Below are 24,558 nucleotides of genomic sequence, written 5' to 3'. Positions count from 1 at the left end.
AGTTGTTGACTGTTCACCTAGTGATGATGCTCAGTACAACAGTAAAGACAAGTTTTATAGCTCTGTCCTAAGATTTAGTAATTCTATACTGTAATTCAAGTCCAAGATTTTAATGCACATATTGGCAAAGAAAACCTTGTGGCACATCCACACCATAGATCTTCTGCTTCTATGACTTCACTAGCTGCAATCCTGCATACTTGGTCTTATATTTATAAAACCGAGCTTCACTGAAGCTTACTAGAACATAGGCATATTTTCAAATCTGTTCTTGTTGAGAATGAAATGAGCATATGTTAAAACCACTAGGGATGTAATAGTAGAACAGACTACAGAACTGTTGATATAAATGTAGCATGTTTTGTCCCCGATACCTGTGAACAAATCCTGTATTTAACAGCTTGAACAAAATACAAATTGTTTTTCTAACATTTAACCTTTCTAGAATTAACTTAAACACGCACCTAATTTTACCTTTCCAAGATTAGCTGTATACATAATTCTTGTTCAGATCTTCAATCCAATTATTACAATCTTAAAGTCAGGTTTTTTGCTTAAACTTCAGTTTTCTTAAATGCTGACTGCCTAAATGTTTCAGGATCCGTCATACTAACTAATACTATGATTTTTCACCTGACAGTTTTTTTCAGAGGCCAAGCTGTCCATTTTGGATGCTGGTGGAAGAGGTCAGAGTAGTTGATTTTTGGGCTGGGTGTGACAGGATTAATGATCAAGTGCATTTCAGCATCTTAGCAGCTGTGGACCTCGCATGGTTTTGGATGTTGGTTTTGCATGCAATATATGCTTGGCAGCTCTCCAAAAAAACAGAATACTGTTCCAAGATCTCAGCTGAGAAATATTTTTCAGTAGGAAGTGTATTTCCAGTTTACAGGAGTAGGCCATCTCTCGGAGTTTTGCGGAGTTTTTTGATTGGTGTTGGATAGGTACAATAATATTTCACAAAATTCCAGGGATAGGCCTTCTGTAAAGGATTCAGCCTTCTTCCAGAAATTTTGACAAGATTTACAGACGTGCAGAAATGTCAGATGTGTTCACTGCACAGTTATGGGTTGGCTGTGCAGTACAAACTCAGTGACTCTGGCTCTGACAGGAAACATCAGATCTTACGTAGGTGTGCTGCATGAGCATAAGTCCATCATGCTCAGAATAGGTTGAATTTCCTGCTTGCACAGAGAAGGAATTGTACAGTGCATGTGCCACAAGTCTGGCACATCCAGAATGTGTTAGAGCTAGTAGGCGTATGCAGACAGAGTATACAGCACTCACTCTGTAGTGCAGATGCTTCCCAAAAGGATTGGACTTGCTGGCACATTGGTCCTCAGCATAGATTTGCCTGGCAACTCCTTTTATGGGCTGCCAAGTTTCAGATTTGAACATCAAAAAGTGAAAATAAATTTAGTATTTCTCTAGCCTAGTAATTTCTATTTCCATTCTACATTGTCCTATTCTCAGTTTTCAGTACAACTCTTTGTGCTGCCTTGTAGCTGGAGTTCTCTGAAGCAGCTCCATATCCTGCACTGAAATGCTGACATCATTATTTTTTGACTGCTTGTGTTCCCTAGCAATCCCCACCAAGATCAAGGTCTCATTGTGCTCGTTGCCATTAGGGAAGGTTGGGCCTGACCCCAGGCACTTACAGTTGAGGTAGAAGAGAGAAAATCTGGCAGGAAAAAAAAAGCGTCCTGCGGGTGGGAATCTGACATGCAGGCAGTGCAGCTGCTTGTCCAGGTTCCTAAAAAGTCCCTGTCAGGCTAGAAATTTGTTCCGGATCTCAGCCCCAGGCCTCCTTTCTTTTCAAAGCCAGTACTTTATGGCTACTACTTCTGCAAGCTTCAAGTGGTTAACAGGAACTTAGGATGTTAGGCATTCCTTCTTTAGTAATAACCTTATCTGTGTCCAATTGAATATGAATTCAGCACCTCCTCTAAATTTCACTATTTTCTTCTTCTCCCTCTACCTCCCTTAGCTTTCCTTGTGCCACAGTGATGCAGTGTCACTGAAACTTGACTGGAGGAAGTCAGAAGTTCATGACACAGATAGTTTGGGAGGACCAACTTAACTGGTGATATAGTTCTCTGAGGTGGTGGTTTGTCCTTCCTGACACAAGTCAAGTGGTTCACTGGACTGAGGCCCTATTTTAAATATACTCATCATTTTGTTCATGCTTCAAAGAGTTTGGCATGTGCTCCAAAGGTCTAGAATCTGCCCATAAAAGGAAAAAGCAAATGCTATGTCTGAGGTCTATTTTGATCAAGCTGACTCAAATCTGTATTTTTAGTGTGTTCTGTGTAAATTACTCAGAATTTATCATTTTAACAACAAGTTGTTCACTACATTATTAGATACTGGAAGAGATCTTCTCTTTTTCTTTCCCTCAAAACAAGACTACTTTTCCTCCCTTCCTCCATTTTTCCCACTCATTTGGGGTTGCCTTTTGATTTTCTAACGTTTGAAAATAGTTGTAAAACAAACTGGATAAATACATTAGGCACTTGAGTTTTACACATAATAATTTGTTTGCCTTTCAAATGCAAATAAAGTGACTATCAATTGAAAGAAAACTATTTTTTTCCTGTTTGTTTAGGATTATTTTACTGGAATATTCCTGCTGAGACCAAAGTCTCTCTTCCAGCAGAGTTGAACATTTCATTGACATTAGAACACAATTTCACAAAATGAAGCGCCTTATTGAAAATGGGGTGATTTTAAAAAGTAGCATATGAGTTGGTGAATAAGGAGGCACTCTGTGTAAAAAATAATACTCTGTACTTGTTCGTAGGAGTAGTTTGTTGTTTTGTTAAAACAGTCTTGGTTTTGTAGTCCTCATTGGAATTAATTGAGGGAATTTTTTTAATAGTATTAAGTTTTTGAGTAGAGTGTTAGAGAAGCAGAAGGAACATCTGGCCCTTGCTTTCTGAATGTCTGAACTGAATGCTTAAGTTACAGTGAATCTCAAATTTGGGTAGAATTAAATGGTTTCAGTTTTTATATTAAAGACTGAATTTCCTTTACTTTTCGGAAACCTTCCAGCAACTGAAGACTGTTTCTCTCATCTTATCAGCTCTGATGCTTGTTGCCTGTTCCCATAGTTAAAAAATCAATACATATGTTTTTGATATTTGGCAAACAGAGGTTTCATTTTGCAGCTGCAAGATCCCTGTACGAAGGAAATGCATCTTACAGAAAAAAAACATTTAGAGACCACTTATATGTGAGAGAATACTTGCAAGTGAAACTCCATTCCATTTCTGTCAGCATTTGTTTCATTATATTTAATTACAAACAATTTGTACGTTACTGGAAATCAAAATGAAAACAAGAATAGCTGCATGCATGGCAGTATGGTAGAAAAGCCAAATTGTTTTGAATCAAAAGTTGAAACTCAGACTGTTACAAATGGATAGTACATCTTAGAGCATGCTCATACACACACAGGTTGTTGCCGACCCCGTGTAGCTTTTGTGCCTGTGTTATGCACTTGCCAAGTCTAAAAGTATTATTATGGCTCATATTGATCTCTGATAAAATGTTGGTAATTACTCTTCTCACTATTAAGCTCTGTGCTAAACCCCATGTTTTTGGGACTCCTCAGCTTGTGCATCATTATTTATTAAGGGTTAATTCAACATGGTGTATCTGTTCATTGAGTATTCGTGACTTTGCAGCACAGCTAGGTCCTGTGGTTTAGAAAAAGTGTTGGATGTGATCCCAGTTTTAATACTCCCAATTTATTATAACCATTGAACCCTGATCAGATCACAGATTGGATTGGATCCCAGTTTTTTAAATGTCCCAATTTATTGCTGGCTTGCAACTCTGATAAGAATACATATTTGATTAAGGCTTCAGTTTTCAAAAATTCCAGTTAATTACTTTTAGATTCTTATTAGATCATAGCCGTGTAGTATGGTATGTTGAAGTTATGAAAAAATTACTGGATGATGTTGCACAGGTCAAGGTCATAGTTTCATTCTGTGCTGAGAGTATGAAGTTATCAGATTTCTGTTTATTACTGTGGCAGCACTTGCACTGGACAGGAGGACAGATTAATCCCAACCCATTGATTCTGAATGATTCTCATTTTAGATCTGCTGCTGCTCTGCATACCAGAACATGTAATAAAAGCCTACCACAGAACACTGAGAGATTGATGTTTGGTTATGAGTAGCTGAGGTAGATGGGTCTCACCTACCTTTCATAGGCTGTGATGTGGCATTTAGAACCAAATAGCAATTTTTGAGCTGCTTCGTGTGGCTAATCCACTGCTGGAGGACATTTTTAAGACAACATTAGGCTGAGAGTTGATCCCAGATTGTCCTAGCTCAAGAACATTAAGAAGTGAGGATAACAGAATGGCACATGGAATTGGCCTTTTTCTTTAACTATCACAGTACTATCCCAGGTATCGGAGACTGATGGAAATAGCACTTTCCAGGTGTCATAGCCGTGCCCTCTAAATTTAAGCACCCAAATTCTCATCCAAGCCATTTAGCGTCCTTGGCTTGCCCTTCATTGAGGTACTGGTTTCACTTTGCTCTGGAGACCAGTTTTTACAAGCTGTGCCACCTGCCCACCTAAAAGGTCAGAGCAGCAATGGGGCAACGGCCTGGCTCTTTCTTGCATAAATGGGCCAATGTGTGGTTCTTTTCTGTATATATCAGAGTTTTATTACTTGATGTTTTTTAAAATGACACTGTAAAACAGAAATACTGCTGTTAGAAACTTTTACAGGCCAAACTAATAAAGTGAAACTGGCCAGTGTACTAGCCAACCTGGGTCATAGAATGCTTTCTAGGAGACAGACTAGGGGTTTCTTTGATGCAGTACCAAATGTAGGTCACCTCTTGCCTACCCCAAAATCAATAAGGGCATAAGAATGACTTGGAAGCTGCATTTCATTCCTTGCCCTTCCATATGTGATTTATGACAGTCTATCATAAATCTTTGGCATGCACTTTGAAGTAGTGCCACAGCACAGAATTCCTGTTCTCAGACTCCCTTACCTACGGGATAAAAATGAGAATACAACTCGTGGGGATAGATAGTCAGGCAGGAAATCTGTTTGCATGTGTAATTTTCCATAGTGATCTTAAATGAAAATACCTGCAAGTCTTAAAGCTTTGTCTGCTCAATCAAAGCTGAGTTTTGCTTTCTAATCCAGGACTGTTAATTAGAAACAACCTGTGAATCCCAGACTAACAGATGGAGACTGTTCCTGTTCTTGAACAGAGAGATTCTGTTCAATACGTTCCAGGTTCAATGTCATATGTGTACAATAAAGAAATGTGCACGGAATATCATATCACACGGAGCTAGGCTTGCTCCTTCCACTACTAGGATTTCATTCAAATGAAGGCATAATGTTTATGCAGTTGCAGAGATGGCTGTGCAAACTCATGAGGTCTCACTAGCTGAATGGAGCTGTGAGTATCTATGCAGGAGATGTTCCGAGAATACCCATTTACTGAAGGAGGCCCCAGGGATTCGGCAGGTGTCAGTCTTCCTGGATCTGTTCTGAGCTATGTTACTGCATGTGGTCGTGATGTTGGATTTTCACGAGGTGTCAAATCAATGTGGTGTCTTCCCATGGTCATTACAGTGTCTCTGGTATTTTTCTTAAGACAATGTTACAATCCTCAGTGGTTTTGACTGGTATCTACTACAGCAATTGCGGGAGCTGAGCTAGTCAGTGGCAATGAGTAAGTTCATAGACTGATGTTTCTGTCTCCCCATACTTTTTCTGCAGGTATACTGCAGTTACTTTATACTTGTTCACTGTTTATCTGATGAACTTCTCTGAAATAATTTGCTTGATGTCTTGGTTGGAGAGGTGAATCTGTGGCTTTGACTGCAATTGGTATTGTTTCCATTCCTGACATTAAGTTCCCAGTGACTAAAATATAAGCAAAGTTATATCTTGCTTTCTAGGAGTATTCTGTTATTTTGATTCTCTTTTCATGATTATTTATTCCAGAATGAGCTAATGTTAGCAAAAGGGACTCAGGTATGATGTGCACAGCACCTTACTTACCTTTTCAACAGAAAAGTGCAAATTACAGCAGCCTGAGAATTCCTTTAAATCAGTGTTGAGAACGCTAGGCCTGCAACTTACCTATGGTCTGCAAAGTCCCTGCAGACTCAAGGCCATTTTGCAGAAGGAGTTTGGAGCTCTTGAAGGTATCAGAACATCTCAGGTGAAAGATGCCAAAGTAATTTTGACAAACCTGGAATGATTCCACTATCTAGTCCACATTGTCACAAAACAAGGAACATCCTGTTGACAGGAGACTGAGCAACCTGATCTATGCAGTCAGCCTTGCTTTCAGCAGGATATTGAGCAGGGTGACCTTCAGAGGGTTCCTTCCAACCTAAATTTTTCTGATATTGTCACTTCAAAAAATAACTCAGGATAGTTGCAAGTAAAGAAAATTACATAATGTAGTAAAATACAGAAGATAATATACTTGGCTTTTCCGATAGTTGGCTTTCCTTAATCTGCTGCATTTCACCCAGTGTACAACTAATGTGGACAAAAGAGAGACAGAGAAACTTCCTCAGATTTAACAGCAAAGGTAAAAACCTGTTGTCATTTAAGTTCACAAGGTGGGGGAAAATGCACTGACCTCATTAAAGCCAGGATTTTCTTTAGAGGGCAGGAACCTGTGTAAGTTGGTAATCACTCTGTCACCTCTGAAATAAATGGAAGAACATTAAGACCTCGGTCTTGTCTATCCAAAGCTCACACTCCTCATTTTGTGGTATGAAAGGGCTATGTTTCATCTTCAGTTTGTCATAATCTTAAATTTTAAGGTCAGTGTAGCTCTGTCTCCTTAAGTTTTTCTTTCCTCCATTTCTTTACTTACAACCCTCCAAAGGCAGCTTCTGTGGTCAGTTCAGTGTTATATGGGTATGGGGTAGTTATCTAGAACAGGCAATATTTTATGTTTAGCCCTGGTGGTTTTTATCACTGGGCCAGTTAATGCTGTTGTAAGATCTATCTTGTTTAGCCTGAGTTACAGTCTCTTACTCCCTTGAATTTGTGGCTTGCCTTTTTTTATTCCCAAGACTGTTTCTGTTCTTGTTTACAATTACAGATACTAATTATGGGGGAGAAGATGTTCAAATCCAGCACAATAGAATGAGCTGGAATGAAGAAACACTTGCATAGCTTATGGGGAAGATGTTTTCGACAAATATGCCTCCAGTGGAAAATCCTGAAAGATAATACTAAATTAGATATTGTTTCAGTCTTGATGATTCTATATCAGATGTCCTCAATTTACTGGCAAGAGGTGGATTTTTTTTTTTTTTTTTTTTTTTTAAAGCTGTGAGACTTGCCTGGCTCTAGGGTTTTCCTAGGTGGTGGTTGAAAAAAATACAAATTAGTCTTTTCCTGATAAAAGATGCAGCTTTGAATAAGATTGTTAATGTCATTATAGACTATGTCTGTCTGAAAAACGATTATGAACTAAAAAAATTAAAAGCACTGTACTGAAATTATCTCCTCAGATATTCAAGTGAAATATACCCATTCCCATCAGTGATTATGGCTTATGAATATCTGAAAGCAGGATGTATTCAGTCCACTATTATGTAAATGAATGAAAATACAAGATTTTAGTTACCAAAATATATTTTGCTAGCAGCTAGAAAGGAATTAAAACATTAAACCCAATGGAAATCTAAGTGACCTCCTGCAGAAATAGGCTGCTTTCCTCTAGACAACCCGTTACTCAATATATGTATGAATTAGGTAAATGAGAGACAAAAGCAGAAATGTTATGTAAAATCACAGTTGAAGTATTAAGATACTAAATCAGATGTAAATTGAGTAATCATTGCGGTATGTAGATCTCGGAAGAGTCACATGAGTGGGGAAAAAAAGCAATGCAGCAGCTTTTATTCTGCTGTTCACTAGGAAGAACCAAATGAGTGGAAGACTGTTTAGCATCTCAATGATCTCAAAAGACTTGAAGGATTGGGTCCTTTTTCAGAGTTTAGGTATACCTCAAACTGATTGTATGCACACTCGCTTACCTGCTTTTATTCTGCTCCTCTTATTGCAAACAGAATAGAAATTATCCTAAAAGACCTATCGCCCTGTTTCTGTTACACATTTTGTCTTTGCTTGTTATTCGTACTTCTGCCCCGGTAACATCTTTTATTGACTTAGCCAGCATCTTGCTCATTCATGTACCTGTTTGCACTTCCACAAAGTCTATTGCTTTTAATCCGCCATACAAGAAATGTTGCTGTATTCATCTGAAGTATAAAACAAGGTCCCTTTGTGAAATACGCTGTTTTGGTCAGCAGCTGCATTTTCTGTCCTGTGTTTGACTGCTTAGATAGGCACCTTGGGGCTCAAATCATGCCATTCTTTGTGCTCTGCTCAGTACTAAGCACATGGTCAGTGCATGATAAATAAAAAAAACGTTGCATCACTTTTATACTTTCCCTGGAAAGTCAGAAGAAACAGGATGACCCAGAGGTCATGGGGAGTGCAAGGGAGGAGGAGTTCAAACACCTCAGGAAAAGTTGTGGTTTTTTGTTGTGGGCCTATTTTAGTCAGTTTTCCCCATCCAAAACTGTTCTAATGTGAAGTGCAGCTCTCCGAGTAAGACAGCCCACGGTCCCTCCTGGGCCGAGCTTCCCACCTGCAGTTTTTGCACTGTGGCCAGATCTAGTAGCTGTTAGTGCCGCTGAGTTGCTTCTCATGTCTCCTGTTGGGCAGCAGGCACCCTGTCCCTCGCTTGAGGGTGGCAGAGCCAGGAGGACATGCTGCTTCGAGTTTTGTCCTGATCCAAGGTGACGGCTTGTTAGACTGTGACTCACTGTGCAAAACTCCTTGTGAGCTAGGGCTGGTGTTGGGCCTCCAGAACTGCAGGTTGGGCTGCATCCAGTGTTTTGCTGTTTGTTCCCCATTGAAGGCAGTCTTTGGGTTCCACAGCTTTTAATGACCCTGACCTTCATTGGGCTACTGTGCTGGTAACATTAAGTCCTGCGTTTTAATTTTCACAAAGGCTTAGAGCACTGGTGTTAGAAGCTTCAGCATTTTCTTGTTCCCCACTTGCAACCCAGCCAGCCACCCAGCTTCCACCTGGTGGGCCAAGAGAAGAGGAGTATCTCTTACGGCTTTTCCTAGCCCTCTCATTCCATTCCCAAAAGCGTTTCTGGGTCTGCTTCAAAAGTCACTTCTGCTCAGGTCTTCTGGAGTTTTCTTGAGGTGGTCCATATCCCTTCCTGCAGCTGCCTCACTCTGCGTGCACTGCAGTCTTTTAAGCCAGCTTTTGCCTGTCAGGATCTCTGTCACTGATGTCAGGCTAAAGCGTTTTACATTGTGTTTGTCACAGGCGGCAAATACATATGTGGTCATTGACAGTAGCTCAGCAGAAACACAATAACTTGTTAAGCCACAGTAACTCAATCGTGTGTCTTGAGCTACAGCTGGAAGGAGCTGTTTGGGCTGTTAACCCTTGTATGGCTGCTGCACATCTTTTCATGTTTTAGTACATGAGAAATCACCATATACGATTTGTGTGGATATGTCAGATAGAAAGATTGTTTGAAGGATAAATGAGAGCATTTCCTTGATTTATAGCTCTGGGGGTGTGCTACTGAACAGCATGTGAGGTGTAGAGAAGCATTTTCAAAATACCGTGTCCCACTTCCAGAAGTACATTAGGTATACAGGATTCTGTCTTCATTTGACTTCTACAAATAGGATGCAATGTGTTTTGGAAATGTTACCTGTAGTTCTATTGAGGTTATATATTTTATCAAACTATATTTTTTTTTTCTGAAATTATTTGTTATAGAGAAAGGTTCTAGTGATAGCTAGTGGGTCTTGAAAGCAACAGAAAAGATTAGGATAGAATACATGTTTGGATGCTATTGAGAAAAAGATGGGTCGCAGGAAAAAAAAAGAGCATTGCTTGATACGGCACTTCTGTTGCACACAAGCAACCAGAGGACAGGCAAAGGTTGTGTTTTTACAGAAACACAGCTAAGGGAAGTTGATGTAGTTGTCGTGCAGTGATTTAACTGGAGAGCATGGTGTTCAGGTGGCGGAAGAGAGCAAGCAGGATTGATATGGGATACCCAAAAGGAAATATATCTAACTTCCCTTCATTCTGTGTGAGTTTTTCTTTTCCCTTTCCCTCCTCAGGAAGTTTGTAGAAACTTTAGTGCTACACTAAATTGTTCAGATGGTGACCTGTGCCTCTCCTCATCTCTGGTTTCACTGCCAGCATCGTGGTGCTGAGTGACATTTTATCTTTTGCCACAAATTTGCACCAGTTGTTTAACCAGACCCATCCTGTGCTGCGAGTTTAGGGCTCTCTTGTAGTAATTATTTGTTCAATAAGCTGGTTGCTATGATAGTTGTGTTGATTTGGAAATTTTTGGGTTGGGGTTTTTTTTTTTGGCATGGGGAGTAAAGCTACTGCTGTTTCAGATAGGGGAAAATGCAGAGGGAGGTGCAGAAATGGGTAAACGACTAGAGTGGGATGTACCAGAAGTAGCTTGCTTAGCGGGGTTAGCAGAGCGTTATAGAAGCGATGAAAAGAACAGCACATTCCTTTTTTGTCCCTCAGTAAAGAATTCCTAGGCACCTACTGGGACGTGCTATAGAAAAGATTGCTTTAAAACTGGGTGAAAACATGATGCTGAAATACAGTAAGGATATTTAAAATTTCACAAAAATGTGAAGAAACTTCAAAGGTGAAAAGCATAAGAGAAGGCATGGAAGGACAGGTAAATAGAAAAAGAAAGAAAAAACAGCCATCTGATAGTTTGTTTCCCTATATTTGAACATTTGGATTGAAATGAAAAAGAGATCACTGAGCAAATTTTATAGATCTGTGTGGAAGAGTAAAAAGGAAACAAGAAATATTAATGCAATTATAATAGCCATATTGAAAAGATTAAACATTGATCATGAAGAATTTCACATAACCTGGTATTGACTGGTCTGTATAATATAGAATGGAAATAATTGTTTTTGAGCAGGTTCGACTTATAATAGTGGCAGCGATTGAAGATTGTATTCAGAAGGAGAAGTTGAAGAAGCTAGGCATATTCACAGGAACAAAAGAAAATTGTGGTGACCTAATTCCAGCTTTTGTTGTGCAGAATATACCAGTATTGATAGCAGGACAAATTACTCTCACTGTCAGACGTGAAAGCAAGATACACATGATGCTGCTGTGCTGCACTACTCTTGCTTTCAAATAGGTCTTAAATGCCTAGGGGACAGGTGATGTATTGGTCCAAAGAACGTTATGGCTCATCATTTTCTGAGAAACTGCTGTGACTCTTCTTGGGACTGTGTGCCATGCCTTCTGCACTGATGCGTGATAAGACCATTCCTGGAAATGCAGTGTCCTCCCATTTTTCTGCCTGCATCATCCCACATGGACCTGTGTGTGCCATGAAACTTGTACCTCATATGATATATTCCTGCGCTGAAGTCTGTGTTTAGGGTTTTTTGGTCACTAATTGAGGGTGAAGCCCTCCACAGTTTCCCAGGTTTTTAAGAACATTCAGTGCTTTTTCAGAGTTAATCTGGAAGACAGCAACAATCTCAAAGTGCTTTACGCATTTTAGTAGAAGAGCAGCAGGATAACTGGAGGCAAGGACTACTACCAAACTGACAGTTATTGGGTGCAGGAGCTAACACTTACTTGTGTGATATTTTTAAACAAAGATATAGTGCCTTCATTTTTACATTTCTGACATAATCCCATGTGGGACATGTAAAATATTAATCCCTCTGCAAGAGGGTTTCTCTTGAAGTGCCTGTATGTATAAAAGATGGAAAACAGCAGCGTGAACCTCCCTCCCTGCTTCATTTGATGTCTGAGGCCTTATTTGCAATGGAAATCCATCCTTGTCCTTGTAGTATGATGAGTGCTCTCGGATGATGAGCTACCTGAAAAGGCTGTTTTTTACATGAATGGACCAAGTGGTAACTTTGCCCCCGGTTCCTTTATGTGAACGATGAATGTGGTGTTTCACTCACGGACACAGGCAGACTGGCTCCCTCCACCACTCCCTGCTGCATAATCTCTCTTTTATCTTTATTCACAAACCCTTGAAAAGGCTTTGCACACTTTCAGCCGCTTTCTAATTATTATGCATTTGCTAGCAATGGTTTGTGGTTTAGATAGAAATGCAAGCTGACCACTGCTTTTTAGTTTCTGTTTTCATATACAGCTCCTCAGTGTTGACTTTCTCCCCGTGCCATTGTCCATTGCTTTATGAATAAAGGCATGACTTTTACCAGGGTCTATGCCAGTGTCACCATTAGTTTTACAAAGAATAAGTTGTATGTCCCATTGTTCTGCAAATGCCATTAAACTCTCGCTGTCCCAAGAAGCCATCAGCCAGCTAAGCCAGTGCAATCGGCAGTAAAATGAGAGAATATGTGCCTTACTAACTGAATTTATCACATACTGACACCAGGCTATGCCCTCCATAAGATTCTCCAATAAAATCTCCCTTGTGGATAGAGTCAGAATTGTGCAGAATCAAAGGCTCTTTTCAAAGTCTGCAACTTCTTCAAGGCACTGCCTTACCCTGGGTGAAGTTGCACTTGAGGATAGCGCCTATCCTGACCCAGGCCACCATTTCAGTTCAAAATAGGGAGTGTGTGTGACATGAAAACGTGAAGCAGAAGAGAAGTGGAGTGAAGGTTATGGGAGGAGGAGGTGATTGTGCAGGGAAGAGGAGCTCTGGGAAGAAAAAAGGAGAAATTCTTAGGAATTCTTAGGAAGCCCCAGTGTAGAAACCTGAGAGGTATTAAGGATATAGACGGCTTGTAGCTTATGTCTTTTTATCATCCTTTCATCTCTAAGAACTACTGTAGTAAATTACATTAAGGCTTTGTGAGTATTTTTACTGATATCTTAATCAAAATTAAAGGAAATTAACTAACTGGGCTGGGATCAGGAACTTGAGGAAAAGCAGAAATGGTGTGTTAGGAAGATACTATTCTCTCACATGGTCTTTATAGTAAAGTATTTCATAGAATCATAGAATATCTCAAGTTGGAAGGGACTGATCAAGTCCAACTCCCTGCTCTTCGCAGAACTACCTAAAACTAAACCATGTGACTAAGAGCATTGTCCAGACGCTCCTTGAACTCTGACAGGCTTGGTGCTGTGACCACGTCACTGGGGAGCCTGTTCCAGTGACCAGCCACCCTCAGTGAAGAACCTTTTCCTGATGTCCGATCTGAACTTCCCCTGATGCAGCTTCATTCCATTTCCTCATGTCCTATCACTGGTCACCAGAGAGAGGAGGTCAGCACCTCCTACACTGCTGCCCTTGAGGAAGTTGTAGACTGCAATGAGTTCACCCCTCAGCGTTCTCTTCTCCGAGCTGAACAAACTGAGTGACCTCAGCCGTTCCTCTTAAGTCTTGCCCTCAAGGCCTTTCACCATTTTGGTCGCCCTCCTCTGGACACACTCTAATAGTTTGATGTCCTTCTTATATTAAGGCGCCCAAAACTGCACACAGTACTCGAGGTGGGGCACAGTACTCGAGTACTAGAGAGGAGAAAGGTCATCTGCTTCACTGAGGGAAGGCAGAGTGGGTAGTGAGCACACACCCCCCCCCCCAACTGACAAGGATCGTAGCATATGCAGCCTCATCCCACTGTGAAGTATGACTACATTTTAAGTGTTAAAAACTGGCATCACCTCTAGATATGTCCTAGCACAGTTAATGGAGAGGTGTAACTGGAAAGTGTGCATTGATGTACTCAAGTATATGTGTAGAAAGGCGTGTTGTTCTCATTAGAATTATCTGTGAACCTTTTTAGCTACAAATTATTTGAAAAGTATTAGCGTTTGTTTTGATGATACAATTCTAATGAAACAAAATAAACAGTATGAATCCCGTTCTGCACTTGATAGCTCCTGTCTGTCAGACTAGAAGCTCCCAATGTGCTCATCTGTTTCTTTAGGGAACCGTTTTCTCCATGCCTTTTAAAGACTTTGTCCAGAACATCTTCGTTTTTCACTATGCAGAGTCCTGAGGCCATTATGCTTTACTGGGGTAACCAAGTTTCTAGACCCTTTTTACTTATTCTGCTATGGTACAAATTACACTGTTCTTTCTACGCTGCTGCTGTACTTCAGATACAGTCAACAGCAAATGTTGACTTCTGTCAGGCACTGTGTCTCTGTATCTGTCTTCCATTCTTTGTTTCTTCCTCCATGCTCTGTTGTTTTCTGTAAATGCTATTTATTACATACTGTGGTCAGCATTCTGCCAGATCCATCTCGCTGCATTTAATTACACTGTGTTGAAGAGTAGCTGAGCAGTTAACAGAAGTTGCATGCTTACAGAACCTTACTATAGGTTTTTTTCTCCAGCATGCATGTTGAATCATTGAATATCAGCTGAGTTTGAAATTTACCTGAATATGTTTTACTATTCCAAAGAGATTACACAATGGCCCTGATTAGCAGCAGCATTTTGTAATACCACTTAAGGCTTTATCACAGTGGAGTACTGCCAGTAATAGTCTTTAATTCACTTATATGTACCAATTCATCTCTGTCAGGTTTCTATTAATTTCTTTGCTGTTTTACTTTGTCCCTATCCCCTATATAATAAGGCATGATTTTCACATTTATGTAGCCAAAATAAAATTTAAAAAAAAAAAAAAATCTTCAGCAAATTAACTGTGGTCCTTTGATTTGAGACAACTGTGCCATCTCTCCATTTACGTTCACTTTTAATCCACTTTTCACAAGTTAATGTATTTAGGAGGATCTAGGTGGGTCAAGTGATGAAGGGGCAGTAACAATTTTACTGGCTAATTTAGATAAAAAGTTTCAGAATTGGGTTAGGTATATTAACTGCAAAGTGGAGGGTAGGTGTAGAATTAAAACTGTAGTGTTCATGCATACGCACAGGCGCATAGACACTTGTGAAAAGCCCTACTATATTCAGCATTAATTTTTTTCGACAGAATGGTGACCAATCTTGGTTACAAAGGTGATTGCCAGAGATAAAGAACAAAATTGCTGCATGCACCATTTTGTTTTATCTGGCACCACTTTCACAGTGTACTGGAAGATCTAAACAGTTGGGTTTGGGGTTGGTGCTTCAAATTTGTGTGATGAATCAGCGTCTGTAGTTGCTGTTGAAGCAGATCCAACTGTATATTTGTTCTTTCTTTTTCATTGTTAGGCTTGGTTCAAAGCATCAGGAGTTACGGCAAAAGCAACTGAGAGGCCTGAGTGATTATTCTACTGGTCCTGGAGGACCTGACATTGATGATGATGAGGTGGATCCAAATTATGCCAGAGTAAACCACTTCCGAGAGGCTTATCCAGCAGCAAGCATCTACAGGCCATCGTCACCAGCAGTAGCAGAAACCTTTGTATATCCACGCGATTCTCCTTCAGCACCAGTGGAGAGGGAGCACTTGGAAGGACTGTATGCAAAAATAAACAAGCAGCACTACCCACAGACTCCTGGTGACAGGTAAGATTGCCACCTAGCATTACAAACAATGATAGCCTGGTGGGGAGGGAGCCTGGGACTAGGTGGGGGGGCTGTTCAGATGCCCCAAACCCCTGTATTTACTGACTAGAAAGCCATGGATTTCCTCTTAACCAAAACCGTGATTTGCTGCAGCAGTACCCACAAAGCATCTGAGCAAGGCAGCAGTCAAACAGAAATCATTAAAGAAAAGTCCATATTTCACAAACAGAATGAATGAACTGACTCCAGTCCAATTCCTGCACTGCTGAGAGAGTGTTTTTTCCTCTTTCAATTGGGAAAAGTTCTTACCCTGCAGCAAAAATAATCTCTGTTTTCAGATCCCTTTCGATCCTGCTGATCATCAAGTGCCTATTAGTAACAGGTTTTGTATGATAGCATGATGTATTGCATATGTTTATGGTTTAGTTTTCCCCAGCTGTGTGATATTACACACTTTCAATTAGATTGGGGAGAGGACTGGGAATCATGGCATTTTTATGCAGACTGTGAAGTGTGGCTTCACAAGACTGATTGCCTTTCACAGCCTTTCCAATAACCAAGTGGGAAGGAAAGAGCAATTTTTAATCCTTACTGTCAAGCTTCCAGGTTGATAGCATTAAAGAAGGATGGTCAAGTTTTTCCCTGGGTTAAAAAGAAAACAGAAATTCTTTTGAGTTGATGATGTACCCACCATTATGATGATTTTAAAACTGGTTGCTTCTGGAATTTGGGGCTAAAAGAACTTAAGACTTCATTACTATCATGGCGTTAATATATCGATGTTGGGTTTTTCAAACCAACTTATGAGTGTGTAGGCAAGATATACAAGTCTATGTGAAAAGAAGAGCTGACAGAGTAAGACATGGGGGACTTGAGGAATTGTTCACGCTTTGAGTTCATATTACAATCTGTCGTGTCTCCCCATAGCCTCAGTCTGTGCTATGTGATACCACACTTGTTAATTTTGGAGAAATGTGTGAGCACAGAAATATGTGAGCACAGATATAGGAGTGTTTTCAGTTTGTGGCATCATAGTACTTTAAAAATGTCTACTGAGTCATTGTTATAAATAGTAATAAAACACTTCTGACATAAATCTGAGTTTGTAGCAGGGAATGGGCCAAGTATCCCTTTTTCACCTAAATACAGTATGGTGGAGATCTTTCCAAACATAATGACATTGCTAATTTTTTTCTTCCGTGTTATTAACTCTTCCCCTACTGCATAAGGGTGAACAGGGTGAAATAAAGAGGTAGTGATCACAGCTTTTTGCCATCTAGCAGGTTTTGCTTTACTAGAAAAGTCTTAAGGCAATTGTCACTGAAGTCGCATGAATGTTTGTATATAGTGAAGGGATCAGAAACTGAGTTCATACTAACTCAATAAACCAAGATCTGAGAATTCCCAGCAGGAAGGAGTCTAAATTCAGGTTCATGTATTTTTCAAATATAAATATATACAGATGTAACTCAATTGGAGTAAGACATTGTCATAAAGGTTGCTTCATAATTTCAGTTTTAACAGGACTTTAGAGCTTTACATTTTAAAAATGTCATCAGTTTTGAAGTGTGGTCTATACGTTGTTTTTCCATGCAGCAAAAAGAAATGCTTAAGTCTTTCCCTGTGGCCTCTTTTATTTGATTGCTTGTATTGTAGTTGTAACTACACTGAATGAACTCTTGACTTGCTATGTGGACAAGATTGGAGTCCCAACCAGGTTTGGATTCAGTGTTGGGATCCTGGATTTTAGTGTGGATTTAGCTGTAATTGCATGATAGCATGATAACTCAATGAAAAACTAAAACCAAAACATCTAACAGGCAAGAAAAGTTACCTCGAATCTGAGCCTGTGATCAGAAGTCATGCTGAGAGGCTGTTCCATCTCTGTTGATTCTGTACTGAAAGACAAACAGTCTACAACAACTTTGTTTTGTTCAATTTCTCAGGCTTGTAGAGGCTGTTTAACCAGATTAGGAAAAAATGGGAAATGTGGGATTCCTATTAGGCTGCCTTTGTTCTTTTTTTAAATCTTTCTTTCTTTTGTCTCAGGGACAAAAAGGTTGTTGTTACTCACCAGCAGAAACGTGCCAAACGTGAATAATTTTATGTGAATTTATGCAGTGGGTTGTGAGGTCTTAGCCAGCAGTTGTTGAATATAGTGGCAACTTCAGGCAAGGAAATCTTTCTGTGCTAGAGGGAGAGTACTGAAAGGAGAAAGCGATGTGGAAAGAAAAATCCCTGGATAACATGTTAATTACAAAAACAAATCTGCTTTCAAGGGTCAAGTATGAAAACTACCTTGTCTGCCTCAAAATGATGGGAAAGGGCTATAATGGATGCTTATTAGCCAAACCAAAGTTATTTTGTGTTTGCAGGGCTGAACATTTATCAACACATTTGTCATGTAATAGCTCATGCTTTGGTCTTGCTAACGCATGCATGCTCTCTCTCAAAGTTTTGCTATTAATTTTACTTTAGATGGATGGCTTTTTCTCCCACCTCTGACTCTTAACTTGTAATATAGTGTGTGGAGACTTGATCAGGGACTAAAGTAAATGGGTTTTGGGGTAGAAGGGGGATTTGAACACAGAGAGAATAGATGATTTCATTTTGGTCTGGGAGTTCCAGTTATGTGTCATTATGATAGAGAATTAAAACTCATCATTTGAAACAAGAAGTTCATTTTTATTTTATTTTATTTTTGCAGAAGAATGTATTAACATAATTAATGCCTTTTAAAATTTGGAGGCCATTTGTAAAGTAAGAAGCTTAGTGGTCAGATAAGTGCTGTTCACAATTTGCGTACACTTACTCACCTTCCCTTTTCTCATCACCAGAAATCCCTCGAGTGTTCCTGGTTCATTCTCAGTAGATTCACAGTTTAAACTGTGAATCTCCCTCAGTATGCAGAAAAGCAATAGGCTGCACATGTATGAAGTCGGTTGCTTTAATCATTATGAAGTATGTTTGCGGCCTCCAAGCACAGCTCCTCAGGGCACACACAGACCTGCTTCACATTGCTGTTTGCATACTAACGTCCCCTTTACCTACACTTGCATCTGGCATCTCAGGGGTTTTTTGCTTTGGGTTTTTGGGGGGTTTGCTTTGTGTCTTATTTGCAACTGTTGTGTAACGTTCTTCTGCACTGCTTCACAATTGTTGATTTTCATTCCGACGATGACTATATTCAGTGAAATAGATGTAATTTTTTGTGTATATTTTGCTGAAAGCTTTGGAATTCTTAACTGAGAGAGGTGCTATATAAATGTAAATTGTCCTTATTAATGAATATAGCGAAAGTATTAGCATGATCCGTGTATTCTGTGAATGTTAAGTTAAAGAGAGTGAAAAAAATTAGCTGGCAAAATCACACATTTCTTTGTAAATCAAGCATTTTGCTGTTTATTTCTAATTAGCCACAATTTTCTGTAATGCAAATGGCATCCCAAAGGATGGTGCAGCCTGCACAGCCACCTTGTGCAGCTGGGGAACTCGCAGGGTCTTTGCCTGAGACACTGTATATTTCCCCAGCCTGCGGCAGAGGCTGGGTGATCTGTGGCCCATATGTTCCTGAAATGAGTGGTAAGTCACATCTCTCTGAGTTTAGTCATCAAGGCTGTACCATCACAGTGCTAAGTTGTACTGTGGCAGAGCCTAGGTGTCAGACCAAAGCCAAAAGAGCATATGCACAACACTATTATCACTTAAATGTCAGGCATGTCACATGGTGCAACCCTTTCTCGTGTTTCGAATAAGCAATTTCCTCTTTTTTCCTCCCTTGAACATGGTGCTGTCAAGTATATCCAAACACTCCGAGTACATCTCCGGAAAGGTTCTAGAGACTTTGCTCAACTTATTTCCTCAGCCCAGAACTATGAAACATTTAAAGTCTGATGCCAAACTCATTGCCAAGTACAATTCTTCATTTATTTATGTGTCTTATCTCGGGGAATTTCAAAGTGCTGGTCTGACAAAAACGAATACAGTTTTCCTTTGTTTAGCGAGAATAGATTCAGAGCTGTATCTTGTTGCAGATTTAAAAAAATACTAATAAAAAACCCAACACTCTTTTATTACATAGGAGTAGAGTCCAAAGCTCCAGTCTGATCCAGCTTTCCGTTTTTGGAGATGCTGTGTTGGGTCCCACTGTGCAAGATCTTATACTCTACAATGTTAATTAATTAATTGAAAAATTGATCCTCCTTATTTCAGGGTGAAAGTTTCCTTATGGAAACTTGCACTCTTCCAGAATGTTCAATCTAGCAGCATACAAAGTTGACGATGGGGAAATGAAACCCATACCTCTGCGCAACCCTAATTCTGCCCCTCACGTCCCACCCTCAGAGCTGGCCAGAGTCATGAGAGAGAGGGGCAAGACATTGAGCAGTCTGCCTGTCCCTGGAAAGGATCAAAGGAAAAAATTGCTGTGCGTGTCCTGAGAAATCAAATGGCAAATGTAAGCTATGTGTAAGCCTGAGAGGAGAGTAAAAAGGGTCCAGAGTTTTGAAATTTAGCAAAGGGAGCATTTTTTACTAAAAAGCAGGCGAAATGCTTGTCTTCTGGGCACGTGTAGGTTGCTCCTATCCTGCTCAATACAAGGCCATAGGAATCCAGAGCTGCACAGAAAAGTTTTTGTTCAAAAAGGGCAAGGTAGGGTTGCCCAGGTATGTTACTTAGCCCTATATGTCTCGTAAGCCAGAAACTGAAGTTTTCTTGTTCTCAGTTCAAAGTACTGTGGGCATTGCTCATTGTGCGTCAATTTACAACGCCTTTTATCACTGACTAGCAAAAAAGCAATCCGCTGCTGTAGGAGTGGATGGTCCTTTACTCAGGAATGATTATTCTTTAAGATGGATATCGTGGAGGCAAGGTAGAAATTGAATGAGGCTGTGTAATATCTACATACCCTTTGCCACTGTACCTTGTGTTACCGTGGAAAGAGAATTATGGTCATGCATTGAAATATTTTGATTTACAAAGTGTGACAAGTACAAGCAAGGCATGTACTCTCTCTTACCATATAGCCTCTTCTGCTTGGGGTCCTAAAATCATCTACGCTGTTTCCCTGTCCTGTACTACCCTACATCTGCTGAGACTCTCCTCTAATTCCTCTGGAATTTATTCTTTCTGAAACATACCACAGGGCCTTCTGAACCTTTGGCTGCGATCCAGTCACTGTTCCCCATAGTGTTAAAACCAGAAACTTCATGTTTGGCAACTTACTGTCCTTCCTGGCTGATAGATTTCTGACAACAGTTAAATTCAAACTGGCATTGGCAAGTACAGCAGAGATTCAGTGGTTCCTGGGGACTCTCAGTAGAGCTGTCCTGCTCATGGAAGCAGGGCAGTCCCGACACCCCTTTGGCCACCAGTTCCACAGGAGTGTAGGTTGTGCCATTGGAGTTACGCTTGTACTGTGTTTTTTGCTCCTGATACTATTTGCAATTTTCTTCCTCAGAAAGGACAAGTGGGTGCTGCGTACTCACTGTGCTAACTAGGGAAAATCTTGAGTAAGTGGACCTCCTGGGACACATTTAAATGAGCCTTGGTTTTATTTCCTACCTATATGGGGAAAAAAAAAAAAATCTACTGGTAGCATTCAAGAAAAACTGCTTTACAGATAGAGTTCAAAGTGCTATTTCACAGGCACCCCTCATCCAGATCCTTCCTACTTTGGGACTCTAGACCTATTGTTCACTTCTCATGGAAACCCCAGATTTCATGGAACTCAGGTGACCCTGAGCATTTTAGAACGTGTCTAAACAGAAGGTAGTTGTCAAACTTTAACCAGAGCAGAGCTGCCAGTGCCATGTAATGTGTGCATGCTTGTTCGAGGCCATGCATTCTTCAGCAGAAATAAATTCTGTCAGGAATAGTCACAAATCTGCCTGCATGCATCCTGCCTGCTAGGGTTTGCATTTGGATCACCTCACTTATTGACAGATGTGTAAAATTTTATATACTGCACTCCCACAACTCCCTTGTGACTGTCCTGCTGCAGATGCTGATGAGGCTGAGTTTTGGCAGCTGTCTTAAGCATTCAGGTTTGGGTTTTTTTTTTTTCCCCTCCAGCCCTGTCTTTTCTTATGTGATATATTATTGCATGGAATTATTTTACGTTAATTCTGCTTATTTATTGGTAACGTCCCATTCTTTCAGTCGTTTGGATGCAAATGCAAAAGATAGGTCCCTGGAGAAAGAGCAGGTCTGTTACTGGAAGATGGGACCATACCAGAAGATACAGAGTGAAATGCAGATGGTGGTGTCAGCCTCTTAAATGTACAAATAAAGACAAAATGAGATCGTCCATGCAGCTGGAATGAAATCATATGGCCTTGCATGTGTTCCTGCCATAGCGTATTTCCTAGTGTGAGCAAGAGATGCTAAATTCTGCCTTATGCAGGATGTTGTTTGACCAAAAGCTCATACTTGCTTCTTTAATCAGCAGCAGAGTAATGTGTGTATGTATTAACTTTTCTCTGCACAATATTTTTTTTTTAACAAAACCATTTAATTTCAAATGCTAATATGTGTGTGTGGTTAATTAAGAAGCCAGAATTGACTATAAGGCTGGTAAGCTCCAAGAAAGAGAGAGGAAGATCATTACACTTCTGCTCATAGATAGCTATTTGTGAACCAGCTGATAATGTGCAAAATTAAGATTTTGTAAGTGGCATTTTAAATGAATGGTTAATGGCTGAAGATTAATTAAACAGTCAGAGTTGTTCAAAAGAGAAGCTGTTAAAATCTTGTTTATAGGCCAGTCACTTCCATACTTCAAGTGCAAACCCTAATAGCATGTGGTATTTCCATTTAGCAGGCAAGCAATGTAACTAGGATATTTTCCTTGAACAAGGAAGTCTGCCTTACTGGATACGCAGGATGGATGGATGGATGTAGCATTGTGTACTGTGTTTTCTTCTTCCTAATCAATAGTTGTCTGGTAGCAGTACAGAGAAATGCATTTCCTCTGAGAATTTGGTAATCTTAAATAAAATTGCTAAATCTTATTTTAAGTGTAAGGGACATGGTTAAATCTGATGTGGTTCTATTTTCCCACTACTCTCCAGTAGTCTGGTCTACTTTATATACTTTAGGGTTTTCAAAATGCCCAGCTTTTCATTGCTCCAGGTTGTCTTCTGTCAGAATGAGTCTCTTTGGCCCCATCATTAGCCTTGCAGAGCTGCTCTAGCTAAGGAAAAAAAAAAGGTATGTTTTCAGTCAGGTAGGTTTATTCTGTACTGCAATTCTGGTTAGATGATGAATGTTAACCTAGTCCCATTTCCCTGATTGAAAAGAAACAACAAGCAGAAGGTCATTATGCTGCTCACAGTTGTGAGGCTTGTCCTTCCAGCAAGTCCTTTGCCAAGAAGCTGTTTGTTTTTCTTTGTTTTCGCTTTCTCTCAGCCCAGTTCCCAGTCTTTTTGTTAACTATCTGCTGGTTTTCCCCCAGCTTCTTGACACAGTCATTTTGCCTTACGATCTCCTAGCTTCTGGATAGGCAAGTAGTTCCAGAGAAAGCCCTGGTGACTTGGCCTTGTGCAAGCTCTGCTGTGTAGCCCAGTGTAAGATGAATCTACATTGCTGACCTCAGGCAGCTCGCGCTCTGTCCAAAACCATGAGTTTCAAAAAATCCTCTCCTAAGTTTTTTCCTAACTGCTACTAGTTAAATGGAAGAAAGGGATTCTTTCTTTCATTGTAGAGATAATCTTGGTTTAGTAAAATGACCGGTAGATCAGGGTATGGGATATTGTTGTGCTAGACTTTTTAAGTCTGTGCAAACTACGACTCTTTTTTGGAGGTGGAGGAGGTTGGACGTGAAGAGCACAAACCAGCTCATGTATAAGCATCTGTATGTTCAAAGTCCAGGTGATGACATGAGCTCACAGCAAGCTCTGTCCTGACTTTTCACTTTGTTGAGATAAATTAGTGGCTTCTGGTCAAACTATTTTTAGAAAATAGTCAAAGTTTAGTGGGAGACAAAGAATTGTTTCCCAGAAATCTTAAAGTAATGGACAAAGGGTTAAGTTTGGAGGAGGGGAAAAAAGGGCTATCACTGGACTGCTTCAAAATGCTGAGTAGCTCCAGTTAAGAGAGCGGTGACGTCTGCCTAGTAAGGATGGAGAAGTAACTCTTAGATGTGACAGGGAAAATGGATATAGACTGACTGGAGCCATGAGAAATGTTTTCAGTGTCTTCACTTCTGTCTGAGGTTATCCAAGGTCAGTGGGACCTGTGTTAACAGGCTCCTCTGAGCTACAGGTAAAGCAATCCCCATCCCTCCTCCTCATTAAGCAGTGAGGAGCATGACTGAGTCCTGAGAGTCTTCAAATGGCATCCCACAATTTCTCATACGTTCTCAAACACTCGATTGGTTTTCTCAGTTCACCAGGAAAAACTTTTACACCAGTTGAGATGACTGCAGCACAGGGAACCATGGGGCACACCTCAGAACTACCAGCATTGCCAGGTTATGCTCCCACCAGGAACAATGCAGTAACTCTGGTGGGGTTTTCCAGCATGACTGCTCATGTCCCGAGAAAGTGCTTAGATCTGTATGGTACTTATACAGCTTAATTGTGTAGTGGAAATTGTTGTCATCTCTACACATCCATAAGATGTAGGGAATTCTTGCCATACACTGATTTTTCTGCAGTCCCAGTTTACCTGGGGTTTACGCTGGCAGATCTTTAAGATTTTTTTGCTAATCTTAATTCTTCTGTTCCACTGAGTGACTTAGTTCTCAACATAGTAAGATATAAAAGATCTAATGGGGCCACAGATCTGACCTCAGAATGAGTCGATGGGAACCTTCTCATGGAGGGTTCAAGCATCTAATAGCAGGATAAAACGACTGCTCCTAAAAAGAGTCCAGGACCTTGCTCCCTGCTTGTGTCAAGATGCCAGTGGTGAAAGGTTACCCAAGCACTTAGTAAGAAGCATTGCTGACAGCAAGTATAGGCAGAAGCATGAACCAGATCTTTCGGTTAGCAGAAAACTGTAAGAATTGATGTTGTTTGAAAAGCTGAAAATCACTCC

General features: G+C 40.2%; 1 protein-coding gene across 8 annotated transcripts in view; it reads left to right on the top strand.

The window, feature by feature from the left end:
• The window catches only part of PARD3B (par-3 family cell polarity regulator beta), a 437,827-nt gene that overhangs the window by 339,182 nt on the left and 74,087 nt on the right, over positions 1 to 24,558 (top strand). For 7 of the 8 annotated variants that reach the window (XM_050899878.1, XM_050899879.1, XM_050899877.1 and 4 more), the window contains one exon: positions 15,223 to 15,519. In XM_050899878.1, the coding sequence (XP_050755835.1) occupies positions 15,223 to 15,519 (297 nt within the window). Of the gene's footprint in view, positions 1 to 15,222; positions 15,520 to 15,675; positions 15,851 to 24,558 lie in introns of those variants that run through there. The other variant, XM_050899883.1, reaches the window with a different exon arrangement.

Source organism: Gymnogyps californianus, chromosome 7 (assembly GCF_018139145.2).
Source record: "Gymnogyps californianus isolate 813 chromosome 7, ASM1813914v2, whole genome shotgun sequence".
NCBI classification, from domain to species: domain Eukaryota; kingdom Metazoa; phylum Chordata; class Aves; order Accipitriformes; family Cathartidae; genus Gymnogyps; species Gymnogyps californianus.
The sequence above is the reverse complement of the archived record's forward strand: the minus strand, read 5'-3'. Positions and strand labels throughout refer to the sequence as shown.